General features: G+C 38.9%; 2 protein-coding genes across 7 annotated transcripts in view; one reads left to right on the forward strand and one right to left on the reverse strand.

The window, feature by feature from the left end:
* LOC116784055 (protein MMS22-like) overlaps nucleotides 1-11672 on the forward strand; it is a 36391-nt gene extending 24719 nt beyond the window's left edge. Inside the window, exons 8-12 of the mRNA XM_032682235.1 lie at nucleotides 2940-3151; nucleotides 5501-5667; nucleotides 7060-7156; nucleotides 8315-8482; nucleotides 10745-11672. Of these exons, the coding sequence (XP_032538126.1) occupies nucleotides 2940-3151; nucleotides 5501-5667; nucleotides 7060-7156; nucleotides 8315-8482; nucleotides 10745-10829 (729 nt within the window). The 3' untranslated portion in view covers nucleotides 10830-11672. The remainder of the gene's footprint in view (nucleotides 1-2939; nucleotides 3152-5500; nucleotides 5668-7059; nucleotides 7157-8314; nucleotides 8483-10744) is intronic.
* A 7454-nt stretch (nucleotides 11673-19126) lies between these two features.
* Nucleotides 19127-21621, reverse strand: part of KLHL32 (kelch like family member 32) — a 125533-nt gene continuing 123038 nt past the window's right edge. For all 6 annotated transcript variants that reach the window (XM_032683614.1, XM_032683616.1, XM_032683615.1 and 3 more), the window contains one exon: nucleotides 19127-20474. In XM_032683614.1, coding sequence (XP_032539505.1) covers nucleotides 20313-20474 — 162 coding nt within the window. In that variant the 3' untranslated portion in view covers nucleotides 19127-20312. The remainder of the gene's footprint in view (nucleotides 20475-21621) is intronic.

Genomic DNA, 21621 nt, shown 5'->3' on the forward strand with positions numbered 1-21621 from the left:
GGTGAGCAGCAGATTTATTCCAACAGCAGGACTTATAATATAAGTCATCATTAGGTAGCTTGGCATTTCTGCAATGAATAGTTCCAGTAATCCATACTAATCGGTTCTTTGCTCTCCACAGGTGATTTACAGATACATAGATAAATCAGAAGAGGCAGCTCTGGCCACAAAAGGTTCCTGCAGTGAACACGCACAGGATTCAGTTGCCTTTCTGCTAAAATGAGGAGCAGATGATGTCATGCCTCTCTGCTCCTCTTAAAATGTCTTTGTTTTTTTTTAACCTCAGAAGATGGCTAAAGAACATAGTTAAGAAAAAGGAAGCTGCGCTATCAGCCCTTTAGAGTCCATCTGCTTTGTAGAGATTGTCCTAGGGGTCTGATGAGATTGATTTCAAATCCCTGCTCCGGAACTGCAGTCCAATAGCATGAGTTTCTTTTTTCTCTCATATGAACAGTATTACTGGTTAATTACGGGTGGGATTTAAAAGAAGAAATTTCTGTGTGATTACTTTGTTGTTTTGCCATTGTACCTGGAGATTTGCAGTTATTGTGCGATGTTGGTAATTTATCCCTTGTGCCACTTGGGATATGGTGTTGTCAGACTTTGTTCAGGTCTGTTGCTCTCTGCACTTTGTAAGGAAAAGGAGTAGTCCACAATAAAGAACACAGTGTTGAGCTGAATTCAGTGGGCCTTTGTGTCCAAAAGATAAATCTAAGTTTTTTTCTAGTTTTTTGGGACGCAGTTTCCAAAATCAATTTACTTCAACTCAAAAAACAAAAATGCTTTTATGAAGGATCAGGCTAGGTTTGTTGGTTCATTTTCAAATGAAATTACTAGGTCTGCAAAAATTAGTCAGCATTCTTTCAGATATCTAAATTCTAATATTCTTTTCTTTTTATTGCTATTAAATATCTCTAGGATCATTTCTTAAAAGCTCTTACTACTTAATAACAACCAATTTCTGTCTTTCTTGATACTGTGTAGCATTTGTTGATCTTCAATTTGAAGAAGTCTCATTTTAGTAACTATTGTTAGTTTTTCACAGCTCTTCACAGGTGCTCTGTTCTTCATGTATTCCTTCAGGTATCCTCTGGAATATTGTGATATTCTTTGTGTCCCTTTTATCAGATAAATTAATAGACTTCATCACAGATGTTTGGGGATTTTTAGTGTTAAAAGTCTAGAGTCTTAGAAGTGCCAGTTCCGATATTTGGATTATGGAATACGTTCTGTCTTTCTGTATGAGCTGTACTACAGAAACACAGGCAACTCTTCTTTATGCCTGATGCAATATCGTATTGAAAACATCAAACACTCAAGCTTACATACTAAATAGTCTGTCATCTGTAACAGTCTCTCTGGGTCTGCTACTTGCCAAGAAGTAGCAGACTTCTTGTTTTTAAGAATTCTGATATAGCAGCAGCTGCTTTTTCCTACAAAATTTTGTGCTATGTACGCAAAAGGAGGAGAGAATCTGAACTTTCAGTCAAAGCCTCGGTTGAGGAAGTATGTTTTTTTATCACTGAGTCTTGCTAAAATTACCAAGGAGCCCTAGAAATGTGTGAAGTTAAATCCTTAATGCAACAAATCTGCGTTCAAGAGAGCCACCTACAGCAAGTCTTCAGGCAGGTAGTGAAGTGCCTCATTTCTTGAAATCTCATGTTTCCTGTATTTGTTTACTGTGGAACCAAAAGTGGGAACTCCCCATTTCAAGACCCTGAGCTATGTCTCAGCCTGCATTTTCCTGAAACAATTGTTCTGTCACATTCCCACAGGCAGGTATAGATGAAAATGTTTTTGGGGAGGGACTCCAATTCAAAAAGGTACAGAAATACTCTTTGTCAGTATCTGGGAACAAAAGCAGTTTAACTTGAACTGTTCATTCCTATATTAGGGGGTATTAATTTACCTTAGCAACCATAAATATTCAGGCAGATACTCCTTCTACCAAAACTGGAGTCTAATAGAAGTTTGAAGTACTGTTGTGCTTGACCTTGCTTTACATCATTATTCTTGTTGGACAAAACTGTTCTCAAGAGGCTTCTGTTTGTGCTGCTGACTGTGACCCTTGAGATGGAAGATCAGGGGAGTTTATTTTTTTCTTAGTGATTTGTTCTTCTTTCTCTCAGGAATCAGGGGGAAGGAAACAAGTTCTTAACTTCCTCTTATGGCAAGCCATACTAGTAAGAGTACTACTGTTTTTTTCAGGGATGGATCATGTATATGTTGTGTAACTACAGGTAGTGTTCAGATAAGCACTTTCTGGGCAAGTACTTTCATTATAGATTTTTCTCTGGATCAATATAGCTTATATTGGATGAATAACAACAGTTTTAGCCTTATCTTAAACAGAGTTTAATACCCACTCTGAATCCCTTATAAATGGTGCCTAATTTACCCTAATTTTTTCAGACTACGAGCAAATTTCTTGTTGTTGGAGCTCAATTGTAAGTGCTCATTTTTCTGCTATATCATTCATACAAGAATTTCACACTGTCTTTTACAAACAAGTGAGATATTTATTCTTTTTCTCCCTTCTTAAATCTTACCTGACTAATATACTTCGTTAGACCACATACAGGATTGAAAAAGAAATAAGGAGCTTTCGGGCACAGAAATGTTCTCAGGTCTGAAATGCTAAAGTTCTGTTTTAAATTTGAAAGGGAGCTTGCGTGTCCCAAAGCTTATCTTCCAATATATTAATTAATCTAGTAAAAGATTTTTCTCTCTTTTGCAAGCCTTGCCTGCCTCTGTCTTCATTTGCAGACTGTCATATCTGCACCAAATTACTCATGCTTATTTAACAGGCAGTAGTTACTCTGTGTGCAGCAGTTTATGCAGCGTGTAGTGTGTATTTAGCCTACAGTTGCTAAAGATTTATTCAAAAGTATTGTTAAAAATTTATTCAATTTCTCACTTTCTATAATTTTCTTCTACAGGGCCTGTCCTTCATATGCTGTCAGTCTCAAACACAGGGTGCCTATTTAAATCAACTCCTTGGGAGCATTATTCGACACTATTTTGGACGATTTCTCCCTTCTTCTCCGACTGTGCCTGGTACTGGACAGCATCCTATGCTGACTGCTTTATGCAGTTCCATTACAGCCCCACAGATGCTCCGTCTACGGAAGACCACTTTGCATGTCATAAGGTAAGGACTAGTGAAGTAAAAAACATGACTTATTCAGATTTCAGAAATAGCTAATTAGAGAGGGAATGCCTCTGTTTTCTTCACAGTTAACTGATAGTATGGCTGTAGGAAGAGCCTGTGAGTTGCTGGGCAGGGAGCAAAGGAAGGACAGCGTGTATACATCAGGAGAGTAAAATTGGAAAGACTTGTGAGACAGTAATTAAGGATAAAGGTTCTAGGCCATAAGAAAAACTACTGCATGAGGTCACATGAAAAGGAAGTAATTTTCTAGAAGAATTACATTCCAATATGCGTCATCATACATTTGCGTCTCAGATTGTATTTAGGGTCACAGAGGGGTAGTGCTTATAGCTGCCACAGTTACCTGTGCACAGTTACCTGTGCTCTGTAAGTGTCAGGGTATACACAGGTGTGCAGCTACCCAGGGGAAATGGAAAACTGAGCCTGTGGGAAGAGGAAGACATAGAGACAGGGAGATGGTACAGTGCTGTCACTGCTCACACAATGTCAACAGCAGCTATAAATCTGTGTCCCTGCTGCTGAAAGGTTGAAGCTTTGTTTTATATACTGCAGAACAGTGAACAATTCATACTTTTTGTCCATGTTGGGAAAGAAATTAAACCCCATCGAATGCAAGGTGATTGCTTATATCCAAGGTAATTGGATTTTTATTTGTTAAAGAGTGTGTATACATATTGATTAAAAAAATAATTTCAGAGTTGATCTTGAGTAAATATAATAGGCAATTCTGTAAGTAAAGTCTGTATTGTCACATATTAGAGGAGTGAATTAAGATTTCACAATCTTAGTTCTGACATGTTTTTAACTTATGTATACTCAAACTTTGTCACCTTAATTAAGTTAGTTTTGAATGTGTGCATGCATGTGTGAACATTGAGATTGATAGCGGAAAGAAAGTTCCAAAGCTGTAATGGCACTTGGTGATTTTTAAGATGTGAAACATTCCTTAGGGATCTGGGAAGAATGTGGAGGAAGTGAGCAACACTGATTTGCAAACTGTTGGGTGGTCAGGAGGCAGTTGCTGGGTCTGTAAACAAATAGGTACAGTTTTCTGGCCACTTTGCCATATGGAAGCTAGTTAATATATTGCTGCCACACAGAGGAAATGGAACCACACCTTCAGGAGGATATTATGTCAGAGCTACAATAAAAGAGCTAAAATAAAGCACCCCACTTTTAGTGGAAGGGCACCCCCAAAAAAAGTGGGAAATTTTCAGAGTAATTAATGGGATAGAAGATTTTAGAGTTGCTAATATTAAAGTAAGACCACATAATGTAAGAAATATAGAAGTAAAGTTGTTACAGCTTTCATTTGCCTAGTCACACACATAGCTTCAGTGCTCTGAAGCTGTCCAATGAAGTACCCAGAGCTCTGAAAGTCAGGTTCCATTTGAAAGGTGTAAGAGCACCCCTTACTGAATTTTAATAATGATGCTGGTTTTTTAATGGATGCATTGCTCAGTAAACATGCATGCCTTGTTTGAGTAGATAACAGTAACTAATATTAAATATCTAAAAAGCTTTTTTTGAAGGTTTTTGGAATGTTCTTGCTGACTAATGAACCAATCTTGTATTCTTTTCACCTGCACTCTTCTGTCTGGAATGCTTCAATTTAAACTTATTGTCTTCAGATTTCATTAATTGATGTCAAACCAACAGTAGTTTGTATTCTTGTATTCTTTTGTGGAAAAACAACAAATCAAGGTGTTTGAATTGGAACACTCCCTGTGTGTGATGTTAAAATTTGCTCCTATTGCAGATCAACCTTTTATCTTTATGCCAGATTTTATACTGGAGATGATTGTGTTAATTCTGTCAGAGCAAAAGCAGTCATTGGTGTCCCGTTACAACATACTGTTGTCAAAAATAAAATAACAGTACCAGTATAACAGCAGAACTGTTACCACAAGTTGGACTGTGAATTTACAAAAGCACAAAAGCTCAATAACATAGTTGAATAACAGCTGCATTATGGATATTGGTTTAGGATCTTAGAATCTCAGCTCCTTCATTTATTCAACTCTGATGCTGCCTTTGTATTTTAACTTTTATAGTCACACTTGGCTTTTTAACTGTAATTATGATAGCTCTTATTTCTCACTTCCCTCTCAACAGAAGTCAGAAGGCATCACTGTCCTCTGACAAATTGGGAGTCGTTGCTAAGACTAAGACAAATAGAATCCATTATTTGAGCCCAGATAAAGATAGAAATCTATGTAATAGGCCTCTTGCTGAAATATTACAGTTATTTTAAGGTATATGGTCCTTGCATTGAATGGAAAAAACACCAAATTATAGACTTTGTTCTGGTTTGCTTTGTCTTCTCAGTGAAAACTACATGCAGTTCAAAGGCAGTGCTCCACCTCCTCGCTTGGCCTCCGTTCTTGCTTTCATTCTTGAAGTACTTCAGAGAACCCAGAGCACTGAACTATGTGACATTGAATTAGTTCTCCCATCTGTGTTGAAATGCATGGTATTGGTTAATGAGCTACAAGGTGAGCTGTTTGTTTGCTTTAAGTACATCTCTCCACACCTGTAGGATGTTTTTACTGCCGAGCATCTTTCATTCCAGTATTTAAGACTCTCAGATGAGGTGAATAAGATCATCTGGCCAGCTAAACTGGACAAGTTTTTTTGGTTTTTTTTTCCACTGACTGGTCTGGGACTTCTCTCTTTGAGGCAGAGAAGTCCTGCCTTGTTTTGCTCTCTGATGAACCAATCAACTTCTCAAATCTCTTCTTCAAAGGGCATTTCCTTTCTCCCTGTCCTTCTCATCTAGACTTGGCAACTGTGGAAGTTTTCTTCCACCTAAAACTTTGATACCAAGTAAGACTGGCGTGTGTTCTCCCCATAGATGTATTATAAATGGATTAAAAGTAGCATGTTGCTCTCCGAAGGCATCTTTGAGTCTTCTTTCTTTTTTTAGCATGCTTTGTTTCATAGCAAGAACTTCTTTATTTTTAGCTTCTTAAAAAACGAAGCACTCTGTTCACTTTATCATTATATAATGAATGTGCATAAGCTGCTAGTAGAGGCATTAAGCAAAATTGGGATTCACTTCTGACTTCTCCTGGGAATTTTCTCTAATAAAGTACTTTTTGATTCTGGTCTATAACAGTTTCAAGGACAAGATGTACTTAGGAAATTAGCTGAATCATCACACAACTTTCTTCCCTCTTTTGCCATTACGGCCATACCTGCTGGAAGCTGAGAGGACCCACCTTGCAATGGGCTGGGGATTAGAATGTGCTGGAAGTGTTGTGCTGCTGTAGCCACCAGCTCACTGCCTGCCTGGATGGGCCTCTGCTACACCCTTCTAGAAAAGTCCTTGCAGCCCAGTTCCACCTTTATAAAGGAAGAACTGTATCTTGCAACTTGAGTATTTATTTAAAAACAATTATTAATAAAATAATGAAGGCTTGTTTGTTTGTTTGTTTCCCTTAAAAAACAAGTTAGGGTGGATTTCAGAACAATATTCACCGTTGAAAGTACTAGATCTACATAACTTAGGGCAGGATATAATGCTATGACTACCTTTCTTTTAAATAAATAGGAATGATTAAAGAATATAAACAGAACTTACATTTAAATAAAATCTCTATTTCCAATAAGTGTGTATCTCTTTACATTTACTTAAAAAGACCATTGTGTACTTAAAAATCTGCATGTTTAAAGGATAATAGTGGTGAAAATAAGACTTTTGCATAAATCTGTGACTCATTCTGTTCTTTATAGCCAATCTAACTGTTTTCACAGTAATTTCACTTGCATCAAAGTAAAATGAAACCTTTTCTTCTCATTTAAAAATTTTAGTCTTCATGAAAGACATTCTCCAGATGGTCAGTTCAAGAGCTCTGTGTGAATCTTGTGATTTTTTTCTTTTACAGTTAAAAAAATATCTACAGACATTGTACAGAACGTGGTAGAAGGCTGCCAAGCAGGGTCAGGAGGAGAACATGCCACCCAGCTGACTTCTGTATTTAGGTAACCAGAAAATATGCCAATTGGCAGCGAAGCTGCTGCAAGCCGATTGACAGCAAACATGTTTTTTTTAAATAGCTAACTATCCTTAACATACTGCATTGTTGCTTGTTTATGGTATTTAAGTAATGGTACTTTTGGCACTAGTTTTGAACACAGCTTGGCCAAAAAGCCAGAGGAAAAAAATAGAAGAGGGAAACATACCTACTTTCTTATGGATGAGGTACTGTTTTCAAAGATATATAGTAGGGAGGTATGTTGCTGCTGCAGTGGGAAAAACTCCTCAGAAATGGTGATGGTCAGCGTTAGGTGCTGTGAAAGATGTGGGTGCCTAATTTGAAGTGCATATAATGGAGATCGAATCTTCATATAGCAAGCTTAGATTTTTTATTTGCTTTTGCAACAATGATAATGTAAATTATGCTTATTCCATACTTATGCAAAATGAATCCTGTTTCTAACATGGATACAGTAGAAGAGCTGCATGACCTGACACCTGAAGACATTCTGCAATCCTTAAGCACTGCTGCTGTATTAGGTCAGGTCTAGATGAAAGCTTCAGAGAGACTCTCCAAAATAAGAATGGATGTTTGTGGGCATGACAGTCTGTACCTGATTTCGCCACCTCCATGGGATGTGTCATCCCTAGGGTGTTACTTCTGATTTGAATGTAATCTGTGATCTTGTAAGACCTCAAACCCTCAGGAAGGCAAATGAGTGTGCTTCCATCCTGCGGTCTACCCTGCTGAAGGTCAAGTGGAGCCTTACAAGAAATGCCAATGTGATTTCTGCAGATTTGAATCTAGAACTCTTGTTCATCTTTTTTCCTTACAAATATTATTTATTAAATAATAAATACATGTTTTCATTTTGCATTCAGACACATTACAAAGTGCAGTGCTTTGGAACAAGTCATCCCTGGTGTAATAGCAGCAGAATCTGCCAATTTGCTTAAAAATAAACGTGTGGGATTTTTAGCATTAGGCTTCAAAAGCATAGCTTTGTTTAAATAAAGTATCCCAAGCAGTGTAGTCCAGTGTAACAATATGAAAATTGTCATGCAGCTAGATTGCTTGTTCTGATTAGACTCTTCAGTTGTTCTTGGCATGTTCTCTGCATCTAGTTTTGACCCTGCATTAAATGCCTCTATGTCCCCCTCAGGCAGTTTATCCAGGATTATACCGCTGTCTATGATCACCGGGTTTTCAGCATACTAGAAACAGTGGCAGTCTTGGATCAGATGTTAGTTACCAGCCTGATTCCCACAATCACACAGTCTCTGAAGGATTTGGAGTACAAACAAGGTCTTGGAAGAAATGCTGCACAGAGGTTTGATTTTTATTTAATTTTGGTTTTTGACAATGAGCAGTAGAGGTTTATTCTCTTGAAAAAAAGCAGTTTTATGACAGCAGCACAGATAATGAGTCATTTTTTTAAGGGTGTTCAGCCAGAAATCTGCCTTAACTCAAGCATTTTGTGGTTTTAAGCCATCTATATTTGCTAAATATTTCCAGAGGTGTTTTGATACTAGGGTCTGCACACCTCAGCAGAATTTATGTGAAGCCACGTTGCCTCTGCTCGCTCCACTGTATGTTGCAAAATAGAATAAAGAATTCCTGCCCCAAATAATTTTCCTATCAGTCCCTGTTTTAGAGGACTTTATGGGTCATATATAAAATTATAGTATATTCAAGTATGATCTGAGATACTTGGAAAAGAAATACCCATAGCTTAATTTCAGGAGTTCTCTCATAACCTAAACATAGAAGAGTTGTCAGTGTCCAGAAAAGGCTGGCTCCAAAAGGCACAGCAGACTCATACTTCCTCCATCTGCCCCAAGAACTTAGGACAGAAATATTTGACTTGTGAATCCATCTGGCATTAGGTGGAAATGGCACATGAGGGGAGCAGCTTTGCACAGAGTGTGGTGTCTCTAGGTGCGGATGCAGCACTGTACTTTCAGCACCTCTGTACGAATACTGTTGCAAAACTCCAGGAAGCTCTGCCTAGTGTGGCACTCAAGCCAAAAGGGCTTCTCCTTTTAGTACTGCTCACTGGAAGGCTGCCCTTGACTCTCGGTGTTGTCTGGGACGGGAGCTGGCCCCAGTGTTTGCATTAATGCACATCCTGGGACTAGTCAAAGGCTAGGATTCTAGTGACACCTCACCCTGGGGAAGTTTTAAGGTGTGTGTTGGCAGAACCGGGACTATAACAAGTCCAAAAGACAGAGTTGTGCAAGATGTAACCCATGAGACTCTAAAGGGTAGTCACAAGGTTTTAATTTTCCATTTAACGAAAAATATATTTAACTTATTTGTAATTGTATTATTCACTTTTTATTATCCGGTACCAACAAATACATTTGCTTTTATTTAAGAGAATTCAGTCAGGGTCAGCCGAATGTACCATTATATGCAGGATTTCCATACTATCTGCTTTTCATATTTTGATAATGTATTTCATAGCCAATTTTTTTTTTGTTGTTAAATTCTGTTATTATGGTAAAATTCATCCCACAATCTATAAAATACTGAAGGAATGCAGGTTGCTTAAGCTTCCTGAAATATATGCTTGGAGATTACTGATTACATTTTTTTTTAGCCTCATCACTTAAAACTGTGTATTATCTAATCTGTTGTCAATGTTTTGTATTAATAATTCGTATTTATAATATGCTCCATGACGCAGCAGTCTGAGATGATCCATGAGCATTTTATTGTAAGAACACTAATACCTGATTTTCTCTCTTCAGTCCTGGCCACTAAATAACATTATATTAATATATTCTGTGCAATTACTGTAGACACAGAAGTGCAAACCCAGGTATATATAAAAGAAGCGAACTTCAGAAGTTGCATTATAGTGGTGATGTCCAGTGTTGTTATTGCAGAGAACTAGTATGAAAACTTCAGTTTTGTTTGCTCAAGTTGATATTTCATGACAAGAATACGTAATTAGAAAATACCTAAATGTCAGAGACAGTACCTTAACAATAATTATATTGTCTAGGTTGGAGAGTATTAGAATGAACTTAAGGTGAAAAGTCTCATCAACACATATGCACTCTTCTGGAAAATCAGCTTGAGTGACAGTTCCCTTCTGAATTCCAGGTTTATTTTAAAACAGTTCTTGTCCTTGGTTGAGGATGTTGGTCTAAATCTGTGTTAGTGCCAGCCTGCACCTTAGTGCCAGTGGCTCACATCACTGGGCTGTGGTGTGAGTCAGAAATTTCTTAGGCAGAAATAAGAGAGCAAACATGATGAAATCTGAATGCTAATCTCATCTAAGCCTTTTAAAATGAAGAATTTCTATTTCACAGCAGTTTACTAAACAAGTAGACTTCTAGGCATCTTCACTACACTTCTAGTCATGAGCAATGCAATTCTTATCCTTCTTCCAATCTGTCCATAGTAAAAAATTCACAGCAAACAAAACAGTTGAATAGGTGGGGGGTAGCTCCCATGTTTTAATATCCCGATATGTAAACAATGATTTTGGGAATTATGTGCTTTTACTCCTAGGATGTGTGAGATTGTTTAAGTAATGTGTTACATTTTTCTTGTTTGTTTTGTTGGGTTTTTTTCTCAACAGAGAAGCCTATAAAAGACTCTTATCTTACCTCGCAGAGGCTGGACAAAATGAGATACAAAAACTGGAAAATGAGACAGATGAGTAGTGTGCTGGTGATTAATTCTTTCCTCTTGGATGTTGTGACACTGTCAATACCTAAAACTATACTCTACGACACAGTAGACAAGTTCTTTATCTTACAATGGAAATACATTTATCAATTTTGTGGTTGTTTTTTTCCCCCAGTTTATGTATTAATTTTAAAAATTTCTGTGGTATTTAATATTGTCATGCATCTGAAGATTAACTCAATATACTGATGGATGGTGACTGAAAGATACAGCTAATTTATTACATATTTAAATGTCTGTATGAACAGAGCCTCTCTTGCAACATACAAGACAGGATTTCAAAGAATTAATTTCACAACTCAGTTCACATTGAGACCTGTCCCTCTTAACAGTGTACTTTCAAAAATCTTATTCAGTCTGTCCATAAGAAAATCTTAACTTTGTACTTCCTAATTTATTATTTTAGCAGAATAAGAAAAACCTGTGCTCTCTAGTACTGAACTTGTTGAATGCAGTGTATTCACTGGGAGTTCTGCCAGTATGATGATGTTGATGTTGTGCCAGTATAGTGTTGTTAAGAGAGAGCTTGTGCTTATGTTGCACAGAATGTATATAGTTGTCTTAACCTTCCACCTGTATTAAAACACTTAAATCTTTCAGATTCCAGTGTAAAATCTCTCTGTTGTCTTTGTGGGTAATATAAGAAAAGGTAGGTTCAGATTTCCCATTCTCTCCCTTTTCAATACTATGTTCTTAAAATTAATCCATAATTTCCAGGGATCCTATGATCTTTTCATTAGCCATGACACTGTTAATTATCCACTTAACTTAGACTAAGCGTGAGGGAAAAAGAAGAGAGGATAAACTTCTAATGGAAATTATCAGGATAAACTTATCCTGCGTATATAGGATAAACTTCTAATGGAAATTATCATAATCATATATTATTCCTGTTTGCCTGAAAAGTTGGATTTTCAACTATTTTGCTGTGTTATTGATCTTTCTGGGATGGATCTAGCTCTGTAACTTTTTCTACATTTTTCTTCTCTAAAGTTCTCGGGGAACTTTTATTAATGGCTGTGGTATCCACATTTTTCACTTCCCTAGATAATCAGTATTTCTGAAACTACTTACTGGACTTTGAGAGTGGTAAATCTGCCCTTCATGGCAACGCTGGTGAACACACTCTTACTTTTAAAGTTACTCACATTTTAACTTTACAGTGTTAATGGGAAGGAAAGATTATTTTTGTGTCTAATAGCTCTGCAAAAATCCCTAAAATCTTTGTTCAGAACCGCTCCTCTTTCGTTACAGTAATCTTACCAAGTTGAACTAGATAATCTTCTTGCCTAAGTCGGCTATCGGTACTTCAGATAATGCAGTAACTAAAAGCCTCTTTAGGCTACTTAATAGTGCAGAACATAGAGGTTCTTTTCATTATGAAAGTGACTTACTGAATTTGCATTGTAGCTTCTTGTAAGCTTCTGTACCTGGGAGGAGCTTTATTCATCTCAGGAGGACTGTGCTGCTAAAATGCCTTTTCTTTTAAAAAAAAAAATACACCCCCCCCCCCAAAGAGAGATTGAGATATCTTTGAGATTTGAGTCCTACCACCCAGTAGATTACAGAACAAGTGTCTTACTGTAGTATTACTTCCTGAAAGTAAAAACTGTAACTTTTAAAAGATGGAGCAGATATTATAACAAAGCATTTAATGATGTGTTTAGTAGGTTGTTAAAGACATATTTAATACTATCTCTAGTGGCTGGAAGTTTCTGAAAAAGCAACAGGACTTTATGTAAATGCACAGCAGCTTCTGGTGCATGAGAAACTAATTTAAACAGTTTGGAAATTACCATTCTTCTCTGTCACAAAGTTAATGTGAGCAGAAATACTGCATTTTGCATCATATTCATCAACCACTGCCAAATGGGCAATCTGGTTTGGTCTATTTATTTGGTATGGACATTTGCAGATATGACTAATAGTTCTGACAATATTAATGAGAGGAAGGCTTGCAGAGTGCTAGACTAGGCTGACTTACCAAGTATACACCAAAACAACAATCCAAAATTATGTCTTGTTAGATGCTGTCTGTATAAAAGCTGCTTAAGACAATGAACATTATTTAAATTAAACCTTTCTGTAATATTTTACATATGAACAGTTTGGTTAAAAAACTAAAAGCAAGTAGATTCAGACTGGTTTAAGGAAGAAATTTTTTATGATGAGGGTAGTGAAACACTGGAACAGGTTTCCCAGAGAGATAGTAGATGCCCCATCCCTGGAAACATTGAAGGTAAGGTTGCATGAGACTCTAAGCAGCCTGATCCAGTTGAAGATGCCCCTGTTTATTGCAGGAGGTTTGGACTAGATGACCTTTAAAGGACCCTTCCAAGACAAACCATTCTATGATTTACAGACTTTGCTGATGTATTTGCTTAAATATTCAAACATTACCCATCTTACTACATTTGGACAGATGGACACTGCTGCAATTCTTCTTTTACCCAGCTCATTCAGGCTTCTGTGTCCTCTCACAGGCTTGGAGCAACACCATTCCTAACAACCCTACCGGGGTCCTTCCTTCATTCTCTTCTTTCCAGCCAGCACCTGCCCACACATGCTGCTTCAGAAGGCAGTGCTGATCATCAACCTGCTGTCTCACAGAAGCATTCAGTATTAACAAAGGGCTGAAAGGCAAAGCACTGTTGGGTGCAAGACAGTGTGTTAGAGACTGCTTTGGTCTGAGTTAAAGTCAGATCTGATGTGCCAAAGCCACATGCTGCAGGTGAGCAGGCTGACTGTACTAAGAGGTCACCAATCCAGACAGCTTTATATTGCCACAATTTTGATCCTGAAGTGTCACCATGAAGTGGCAGCCTGATTTCTGCTTTTATAGGCTCTTCCTTTGGCCTGCATTTTTGTAGCACTAGGGCAGCATTTTACTTTTCGGAAGGAAAGGGTCTCTCACAGTATGTTGTCTAAAAGTAACACTGCTTGCAAGGACAGACATTTACTGCAGTTGTAAATTCTGCAACTGATGGAGAAGAGATGCTGAAAATAAAGTTGTAGCCAGAGTACCTAGTTCAGAGAAATTTCAGCATTCAAACTCTTCCATATAATGAAAAGCTAGTGGCATTAAGCCATTTTGAATGTTGTCATGGTTTAACCCCAGCCAGCAGCCAAGCACCGTGCAGTCACTCACTCACTCCCCCACCAGTGGGACTGGGGAGAGAATTGAGAGTGTGAAAGGTAGAAAACTCATGGATTGAGATAAAAGACTGTTTAATAGGAAAAGCTGAAGCTGTGCACACAAGCAGAGCAAAACAAGAAATTAATTCAGTCCTTCCCATGGGCAGGCAGGTGTTCAGCCATCTCCAGGAGAGCAGGGCCCCATCACATGTAACAGTTACTTGGGAAGACAAATGCCATCACTCCAAATGTCCCCCTCTTCTTCCCCCTACTCTATATACTGAGCATGATGTCATATGGTATGGAATATCCCTTTGGTCAGATGGGGTCATCTGTCCCAGCTGTGTCTACTCCCAACCTCCCAAGCATTCCCAGTCTCCTCACCAGCATGGCAGTACAAGAAGCAGAAAAGGCCTTAGCTCTGTGTAAGCCCTGTTCAACAGTAACAAAAACATCTCTATACTATCAACCCTGTGTTCAGCACAAATCCAAAACACAGCCCCATACCAGCCACTGTGAAAAAAATTAACTCTACTCCAGCCAAAATTAGCAGAAATCTTAATCAATTACTCGTAACTATGGGATTGCTGTTTGTCAGTGGAGTTTTAACAAAATATTTAATTTCAGTAAGCTTTTTTTCCCCCAAGCCTGGTGCATGGTTTGTGACCAGTGTCTCCCTGCTGACAGGAGACCTGTCTGAAGGACAAGGGGCATGAGCCTTGTGAGCATTTCTTTGCTGATGTCATTGGCCAGAGCACCGTTCCAGGATAAAAGAGGACTACTATACCCTTTTCTTTCTGCAATATATAGAACTGAGATCTCAATAGACAGTATTTCATTTTTATATTTTTCCTATTCCAGAATTCAGGATACCAATCACCTCTGACCCATTATCATCCTTGTGCTATGAAACAGATGTCCAGCATATTATGAACAATGGCAGACAGAGAGAAGTCTGGCTTATCTTCCCTTTAGTAACCTTAAAATGATAACATAAAAAAAGACACCTTCTGTTCAGAATTCACATGCAACTTCCATTAGTCCCACAAAGTTGTACCTCTATTTTATAAGAATTCCTCATGTGTTATTGTTATTAAAGAGCAGAAACACGGTAATTTAAGTTACTCCTTGCTTTCATTTTCAATGACAAAAAAAATAGAGAGGGAGAAGGCACTTGTTTCAATAAAATAGCTTCTGAAATAGAAAAATTCACACCTTTTATGCTGGAATAAGAGCAGCAGGCCTATAGAAAGAATAAGGTTCTGCATATCTGTTGTAATTGCACAGAAGAGGAGCTGCCAGTAGCATGCACTGCTTGCCCATTTAAGGAACTCTGATAACTGTCCACTTAAATGCAACGTATTTCCCTCAGGAAACAGAAAAGAGGTTTTATTGTGCTCTGGTTTTCCTTCTTTCAGTAGCTTTTGAAAATTATGTATGCAATGGGTATTTTCAGTTTAATCATATTTTAGAATTTCTAACTATTATTTAAAACTCAAATTCAGTGTAATCAGCCCATCTGTTAGCAATGGTTATAAAATTATGTTGAAGATTAAAAATCTGATGCAGTGTCAATATGTCCTAGCATAATTAAGCTTGTTTTATGATGAATGACTAGGATATGGCTTTTGCCTGTTTGAGCAGCTTTAAAATGGTAAACCTTTTGCAGGCTTAATATATAAAGTGTGAAGGTATGCATAGAACAACAAAAAAAATTGTGAAAACTCAGACCCTGTATTCATAGATGTGGTATCATTACAGGCCTTTGGAAATGTCAGCAGAGTAATTCCATATCACAACCAACTTCACTGCATCTTCCTGTCCATCAAACACCATCTTGAATCTACCCTCCTCCTTGTAGAATGACACCAAAACAGGCATTAAAAATGCAAGCTTGAATTTCTTATTTGTTTTAGAAAGGCCCAGCATGAACTGCATAGGCACTGGTGGAAAAATTAGCACAGCATGAATTGAGGTATTGCTAAAAATACTTACTCTGTTCTTCAGTACTTGAAGCATTGCAACATTAACATTTTAAGCATTTTAATTCTGGCATTACTGTGAAACAGCTATATATAATCATCTCTATTGGAAAACTATTCTTTATGTGGACACTTTATCCCTCTGTAACATGTCCTTGGGGGGGTAAGGGAAATCCATTTTGCAAAAATAAAACTACATAAGCCCTTTATATGGTCTATGTGCTAAACTTCCTGCAAAGTCTTCCTCCCCTACAAACTCTGCCTGCAGATGAAGTGTTTTAACCTTGCCCTCTTAATTTATTCTACATTCTAATTTTCAATAAACAGATGCCGCCTCTTTTCGCGCTTGTTTCCACATTGTTCCACATTCTGCCTGTGTTGTTTCTGCATGTGTGAATATTCAATTATCTCTTTCTCCATGATTCTGCAACTGATGTACTAAGTGTCTGTACAGGTCTGGGGGAGGGTAACTGGGGAGGGCAAAACTTAAAGGAAAAAGAGTTACAGAAATTTCAGCTATTCTGAAAGTCAGGTACTTTGCCCAAAAGCTGCTAAATTAAGAAGAAAGTCATAAGCCACAACTAGAAATGCAAGGATTACAAAACCATTAGTGCACAGAAACGGAATTGTTGCACACTGGCTCATAACATGTGAGTCTGCCTTTGGTCAGCACTTGGGTGTGAAATGCTCAAGAGACACTAAAGGGGCAGAAGACGCTCTTGGTGCTGCTGCTTGTGGAAACTGGTTATTTTTTAGATGAAAAGCACAAAGCAGCTGATGTCTTTGTGGTTATTTATAGCTAAGAAGAGCTGTTAACACATTTTAGGACTCAAAGGTTAAGTATGCTATATAAAGGATTGAATATTACTAATTATGGGAGTGGCCCAAAAGAGGAGATTGGGGAACAGCTCTTTAGTACAGCTCTCAGGACCTTGTGGCCCAAAAGTGTTAGCTGCAAATTTAAGTAGCTGTAATGTATAAATCTAAGGACTTTGGGGCACGGAATTACACTGTCTTCCAAACTCGGCAGTCAGTAACTGCTGCTACATTACTGACTTGTAAGGACACCTTCCCTGAAGCACTGTGAGTTCTCCCTGGTTGCAAACTGCCCCATTACCTTGCACACTCCCAGCTGGATGAAAGACTTGTGTTGCCATCAGCTCTCACACTGCACTGATCAGACACTCTGGTAACAGAACCAGCAAGCATGGAAATATTCTTATTCTGGACAGCTTTAAGGCTTTGTGGAAAAACTGAGCTAAGCTGCATGTCAGAGGTATGTACCAAAACACTAGGCTGGGTAGGGACAAAGGTTGGGTTCAGAGTTGTATGTTTGCCAAAAATGGCACAAAATTTAGAGGCAGATCTGGAGCTCACACACAGGAACCTGCAACTGTGGCAGTTTCAGAAGCCTGAGACACTCAGTGGAAAGATGGCAAAATGGGGACATGGTGATTGAGAACCTTCAGCTCACTGGGGCAGCCTTTGCCGCCTGGAGTCCTGCACAGGGGCAGGTGGCAGGTGAAGCCATCCTTGTTCTCCCACCCCAGCTCCTCCCCAGCTGAGACCCCTCAGCCACAGCAGGACGCTCTCTGTCTGCTCTTGCATCCACACCGTTCTCTTCTTACCTGGCAATAACTAACCAGGTTTTGCTCAACTGCCAAGGGCTATGTGGTATTTTCTGACTTAAGATGCAGTAAAGCATCCCCTTCTGTCTTGTACGTCCTGCAACAAAAGCAAAAGGACACAGATAGGAAAGGAAAGTGGCACAAAAACTTAGAGGCTGAGGGACTTGTCAGTAATCAGTGGAGCCGGATGATTAAGAGCCAGAGCAGAATCCTGACACTAATAAGAGCATATGTGTTGTCCTGAGGCTCTGTGGCAGAGGTACCCCTAACTAATATAATGCGATTGCACAGCTGTTTAAAACTGCTATTCACAGTACAGACAATTGGTGATAACAAGTGGAGCAGTAAAAGCGTCTAAAGGGCAGAACAAACATGACAAATAACTTTCTTGCCTTTCAGACCTCGAACCAAGAGGCACATGCTGCTTTGCATAAGGAAGCTGCCCCCCGCGCATCTCAAATGCGGGTCACTGTTGCTGCTTTTTGTCACCGCTCAGTTGGCCAGATCCATCATAATCCCTCCCCTTGTTCTCCAGGAGCAGCAGTTTAGAAATTATTCCATAGCTGGAGCTGTGGTAAACTACGAGGCCTAGAAATAAAGGCCTCCAAACTAAGTTGAGGCATACAAATTCATAGTTTGCACTATTGCCAGAAGTGCACTGGGCTTTACAAAGGCTGAGAAATTAATCCTCCCACCACCTACAAAATAGGAAGTATATGTCAGTTCTGCCCCCAGAGCAAAAGCTGATCACCTACCTGGTGTGATAAGTCCAGGATGAGGCTCAAAGCCCCTGCACACACATTTTGATTATGTTAGCCACCCTGCTCTTGAGAATGAGACTTAATATGTTTGTATGCCTGAAAACTACACATAAGTCAAAGTTCGAATACTTGCAGGCTTTGGGCCCTGCAGCCCACACAGGAAAACAGTTTCTAAATTTTAAATGGCCTGTTAGGAGAGCTGTCCCTTGCATGCAGGTTTTCAGGAGATCAAACAAATTAAACCAAGAAACTAAAATATATCTTGATGTACAGCCTATACAGCTTTCATGCAGTATAGAGAAAAGTACTCATTGGATGTAGGCTTGCTTGGTGCACAGAGGGAAGCAATGTTAGCGACTCAAGTCAGCGCAACAGGCAAAGACAGTGCAGCTGCACCTCTTCTCTAGGCAATGAGAGTGAGAAAGCTTAGCAAAAAAAACCCATAAAACATTCTAACCTGATAAGTACCGGAAAAGGAAAGGTGATGTTCCATGAGTACACTGCCCAGCAAGAGACAGAAATGGCAATAAAGTTACTTCCCCGTAACCAGAACCTTAGAAATGATAAGATGCATTTGATTTGAAAACACTGCTCCCTGGACAAAGTCAAACCTGTTCCTGTCCAGCAGGCGTGGGCTATTGCCACAGCATATTCTGCAGGTGGCATTTGCAGTAGCATCAGTAGGAATTTGACAAGTCTGCTCAGACCGCAGTGGCAGGGACCTGATCAGTAGGTAAAGCAGAGAAGTGCAGACTACCCATAAAACAGAAATAGAGGAAGATTTAATAACATGCTTGGTTAATATTTACAAACATTGAAAATTTTGTTAGCTATGTAAATAAAACACAGAAATAAGAGACAGGGGCTGCAGTAGCCCAGCAAAGCCAAAATATACCAGGTTAGAGTATTTGTTGTGAGCTGGCATATGCCTGGAGAATGGAATGGAGACACACTATATAAATGGAAAGAATAAAAAAATAAATATTGACATTGTTCTACACCTGTTTAGCCTCTGGAGACCAGTGATTTGTGGGACCATATGTTGGACAAAATGAGACTGTTCATTGATAATTGTAAATGTGGTGACCCCTTGCAAACTGGATATTAAAAATATTAAGTAAATGGCACATTTTAATTATACAGTAAAGAGGCTGATCTCCACCATTAAAAGACTGCAGCTGTCAGGAAGAATTGATCATATGACAGAAGGTAACATTTATTTGATAGTAGACCTTGGTAAATGACATCCCAAACAATATTTAGATTCTCAGACAAACAAATTCAGTTCAGACTTGAGTTTAACCATGAGGCATCAGTTTCTTTCTCTTTCAGCTGAGACAATTTTTATCTGTTCCCCATATCCTATAGGGCTTGTTTGCTTTTTTGCTTTGTTTTAATCTGTTTTGAAGTATTTAAATTTAAAATGAAGTATTATTACATGAGAAATTGTAAACGACAGAGTTCGGGAATTGGAAGTCAACACATTTGTTATTCTTTTTGCCAAAGGTATCAAGTAAGTTGCATAATTGCCAGAGTATGATATTATCTTTATCAACATAAACAGAGCTTTCTATCATCTTTGAAAGCGCTGTTGGTGAACAACTGAACATAAAGACCCCAAAAAAGAGCATCCCAGAAGGAGCTGAGAGCATCCACAATGCCTTACAAAGTTGCATAAGGAAATGAAGTAGACACATAGCAAGTAGTCACCAGCAAAAATGCCAAACACTCTCATGTATGTGCTTCTACATCTGAGGCAGAGGAGAGAAACTGCAGACAGTTTTTGTAGCGTCCTTCCTGCTTGTTGTGATCTGACCTTAAGACAAATGTGTGATGGTAAAGCAGCAGTCCATGTAGATTGATTCTTCTCATTGACCCAGAGAAACCCTTCTATACACAAGGTTTGATGCTTTCCCCCTCCACTTCTGATTTTGTGAAGCGCAAGGAGTGTCTCACATTGTGCCAATCCTATGGTGAGGCACTTGCAAGGTCTGAAGGTTGGGGCATGTGAAATATGGAGCTGGCAGAAAGCATGCAGCTATTCCATTGGAAGCGAAGGGGAGTGTAGGCCCATAGAATACCTCTTCCTTCCCCTCCTTGCTAACATCCAGCACCTGCAGGTCAAAGCATGCAAAATATTTTCAGGATCACAAAAGAAGGCTGAAACAAATGTGCTGGCACACACCACATGTATGTACTATTAATCCCAACAGAAAGGTAGTTTCAGATGAGTTTTAGATTGTATTGGTGCTCTAGTGATCCCCTGGCTGTCTTTATCAACCAAACCAAAACCTGAGTGCTCAGGCACTCAGCAGCAAACAGTGACATTGGATCCTGCTTTCTGGCAGCAGAATGTGCAGCCACGCAAGTGGGTTACTCTGCACAGAAGGGCTCCTGCTGGCACAGAGCAGAAATGACTTGTCAGCTTTGGTGATATATAAGGAGCACGGCAGTTCTATAGAAGATAGAAATGCCAAAGAAATGACTGACTTAAAGAAAGTAAAGGTATATGGGAAAAGCGGATTTTTTTTTCTTCCAAAGGAGAAAACAACCTCAGTTTTCCTCAATTTGAACATAAAAGGGCTAGTTATGCTGGTTAAAGCCAGGCACTCTGCCAGCAGCTGAGAAGGGGCAGCACACACAGCTCTGCCAAATCACTCATTATACGGCTTTTCCCTTTGATGTGGGAATTGTCAGGCAGGCTGCCAGTTCACAACTAGTTTGGGGATGTGGACAAATGTCCATTTAAGACAGCAAGATCCCAGGATCATTTTTACTTGTCACTAAGCCGCATTTAAACCCAGGTGCAATGCTGTAAAGTACCTGTTGATTATAAATGAGCCCGTTGGTGGAGTCCGCCACCACCTCTGTCCTGCGCTATTACTCCACCTAAAGCACTGTACGTCAGCTAGTGTTAGCAAAGCCAGTCTGAATGACTTTTTCCAACAAATTGTTTGGTATAGTATCCAACAACTTAGTAAAACACAATTATACTATGACCAGAACATGTTTTTAACTGTTTATCTTGCATGATCTACTCTTTACGAACTCATTAGAAGACCAGCAGCTCGGCATCCTAAAGTATTCCCTTCTTATGCTAAGCCTTACTTGTAGTCTTATGGGGACAGTTTGGAGGGGAAATCCTAAACCCCCAAAAGTTGGAAGCTAGTGAAAATGTTCTTTATCAGCAAAAGGGCAGAAACTGAGATGTAAAACAAGAGTTTCTGTCTGTAACTGCCCAGCTGGTCACAAAGCGATGGC

Source organism: Chiroxiphia lanceolata, chromosome 3 (assembly GCF_009829145.1).
Source record: "Chiroxiphia lanceolata isolate bChiLan1 chromosome 3, bChiLan1.pri, whole genome shotgun sequence".
In the NCBI taxonomy this organism is placed as follows: Eukaryota; Metazoa; Chordata; class Aves; order Passeriformes; family Pipridae; genus Chiroxiphia; species Chiroxiphia lanceolata.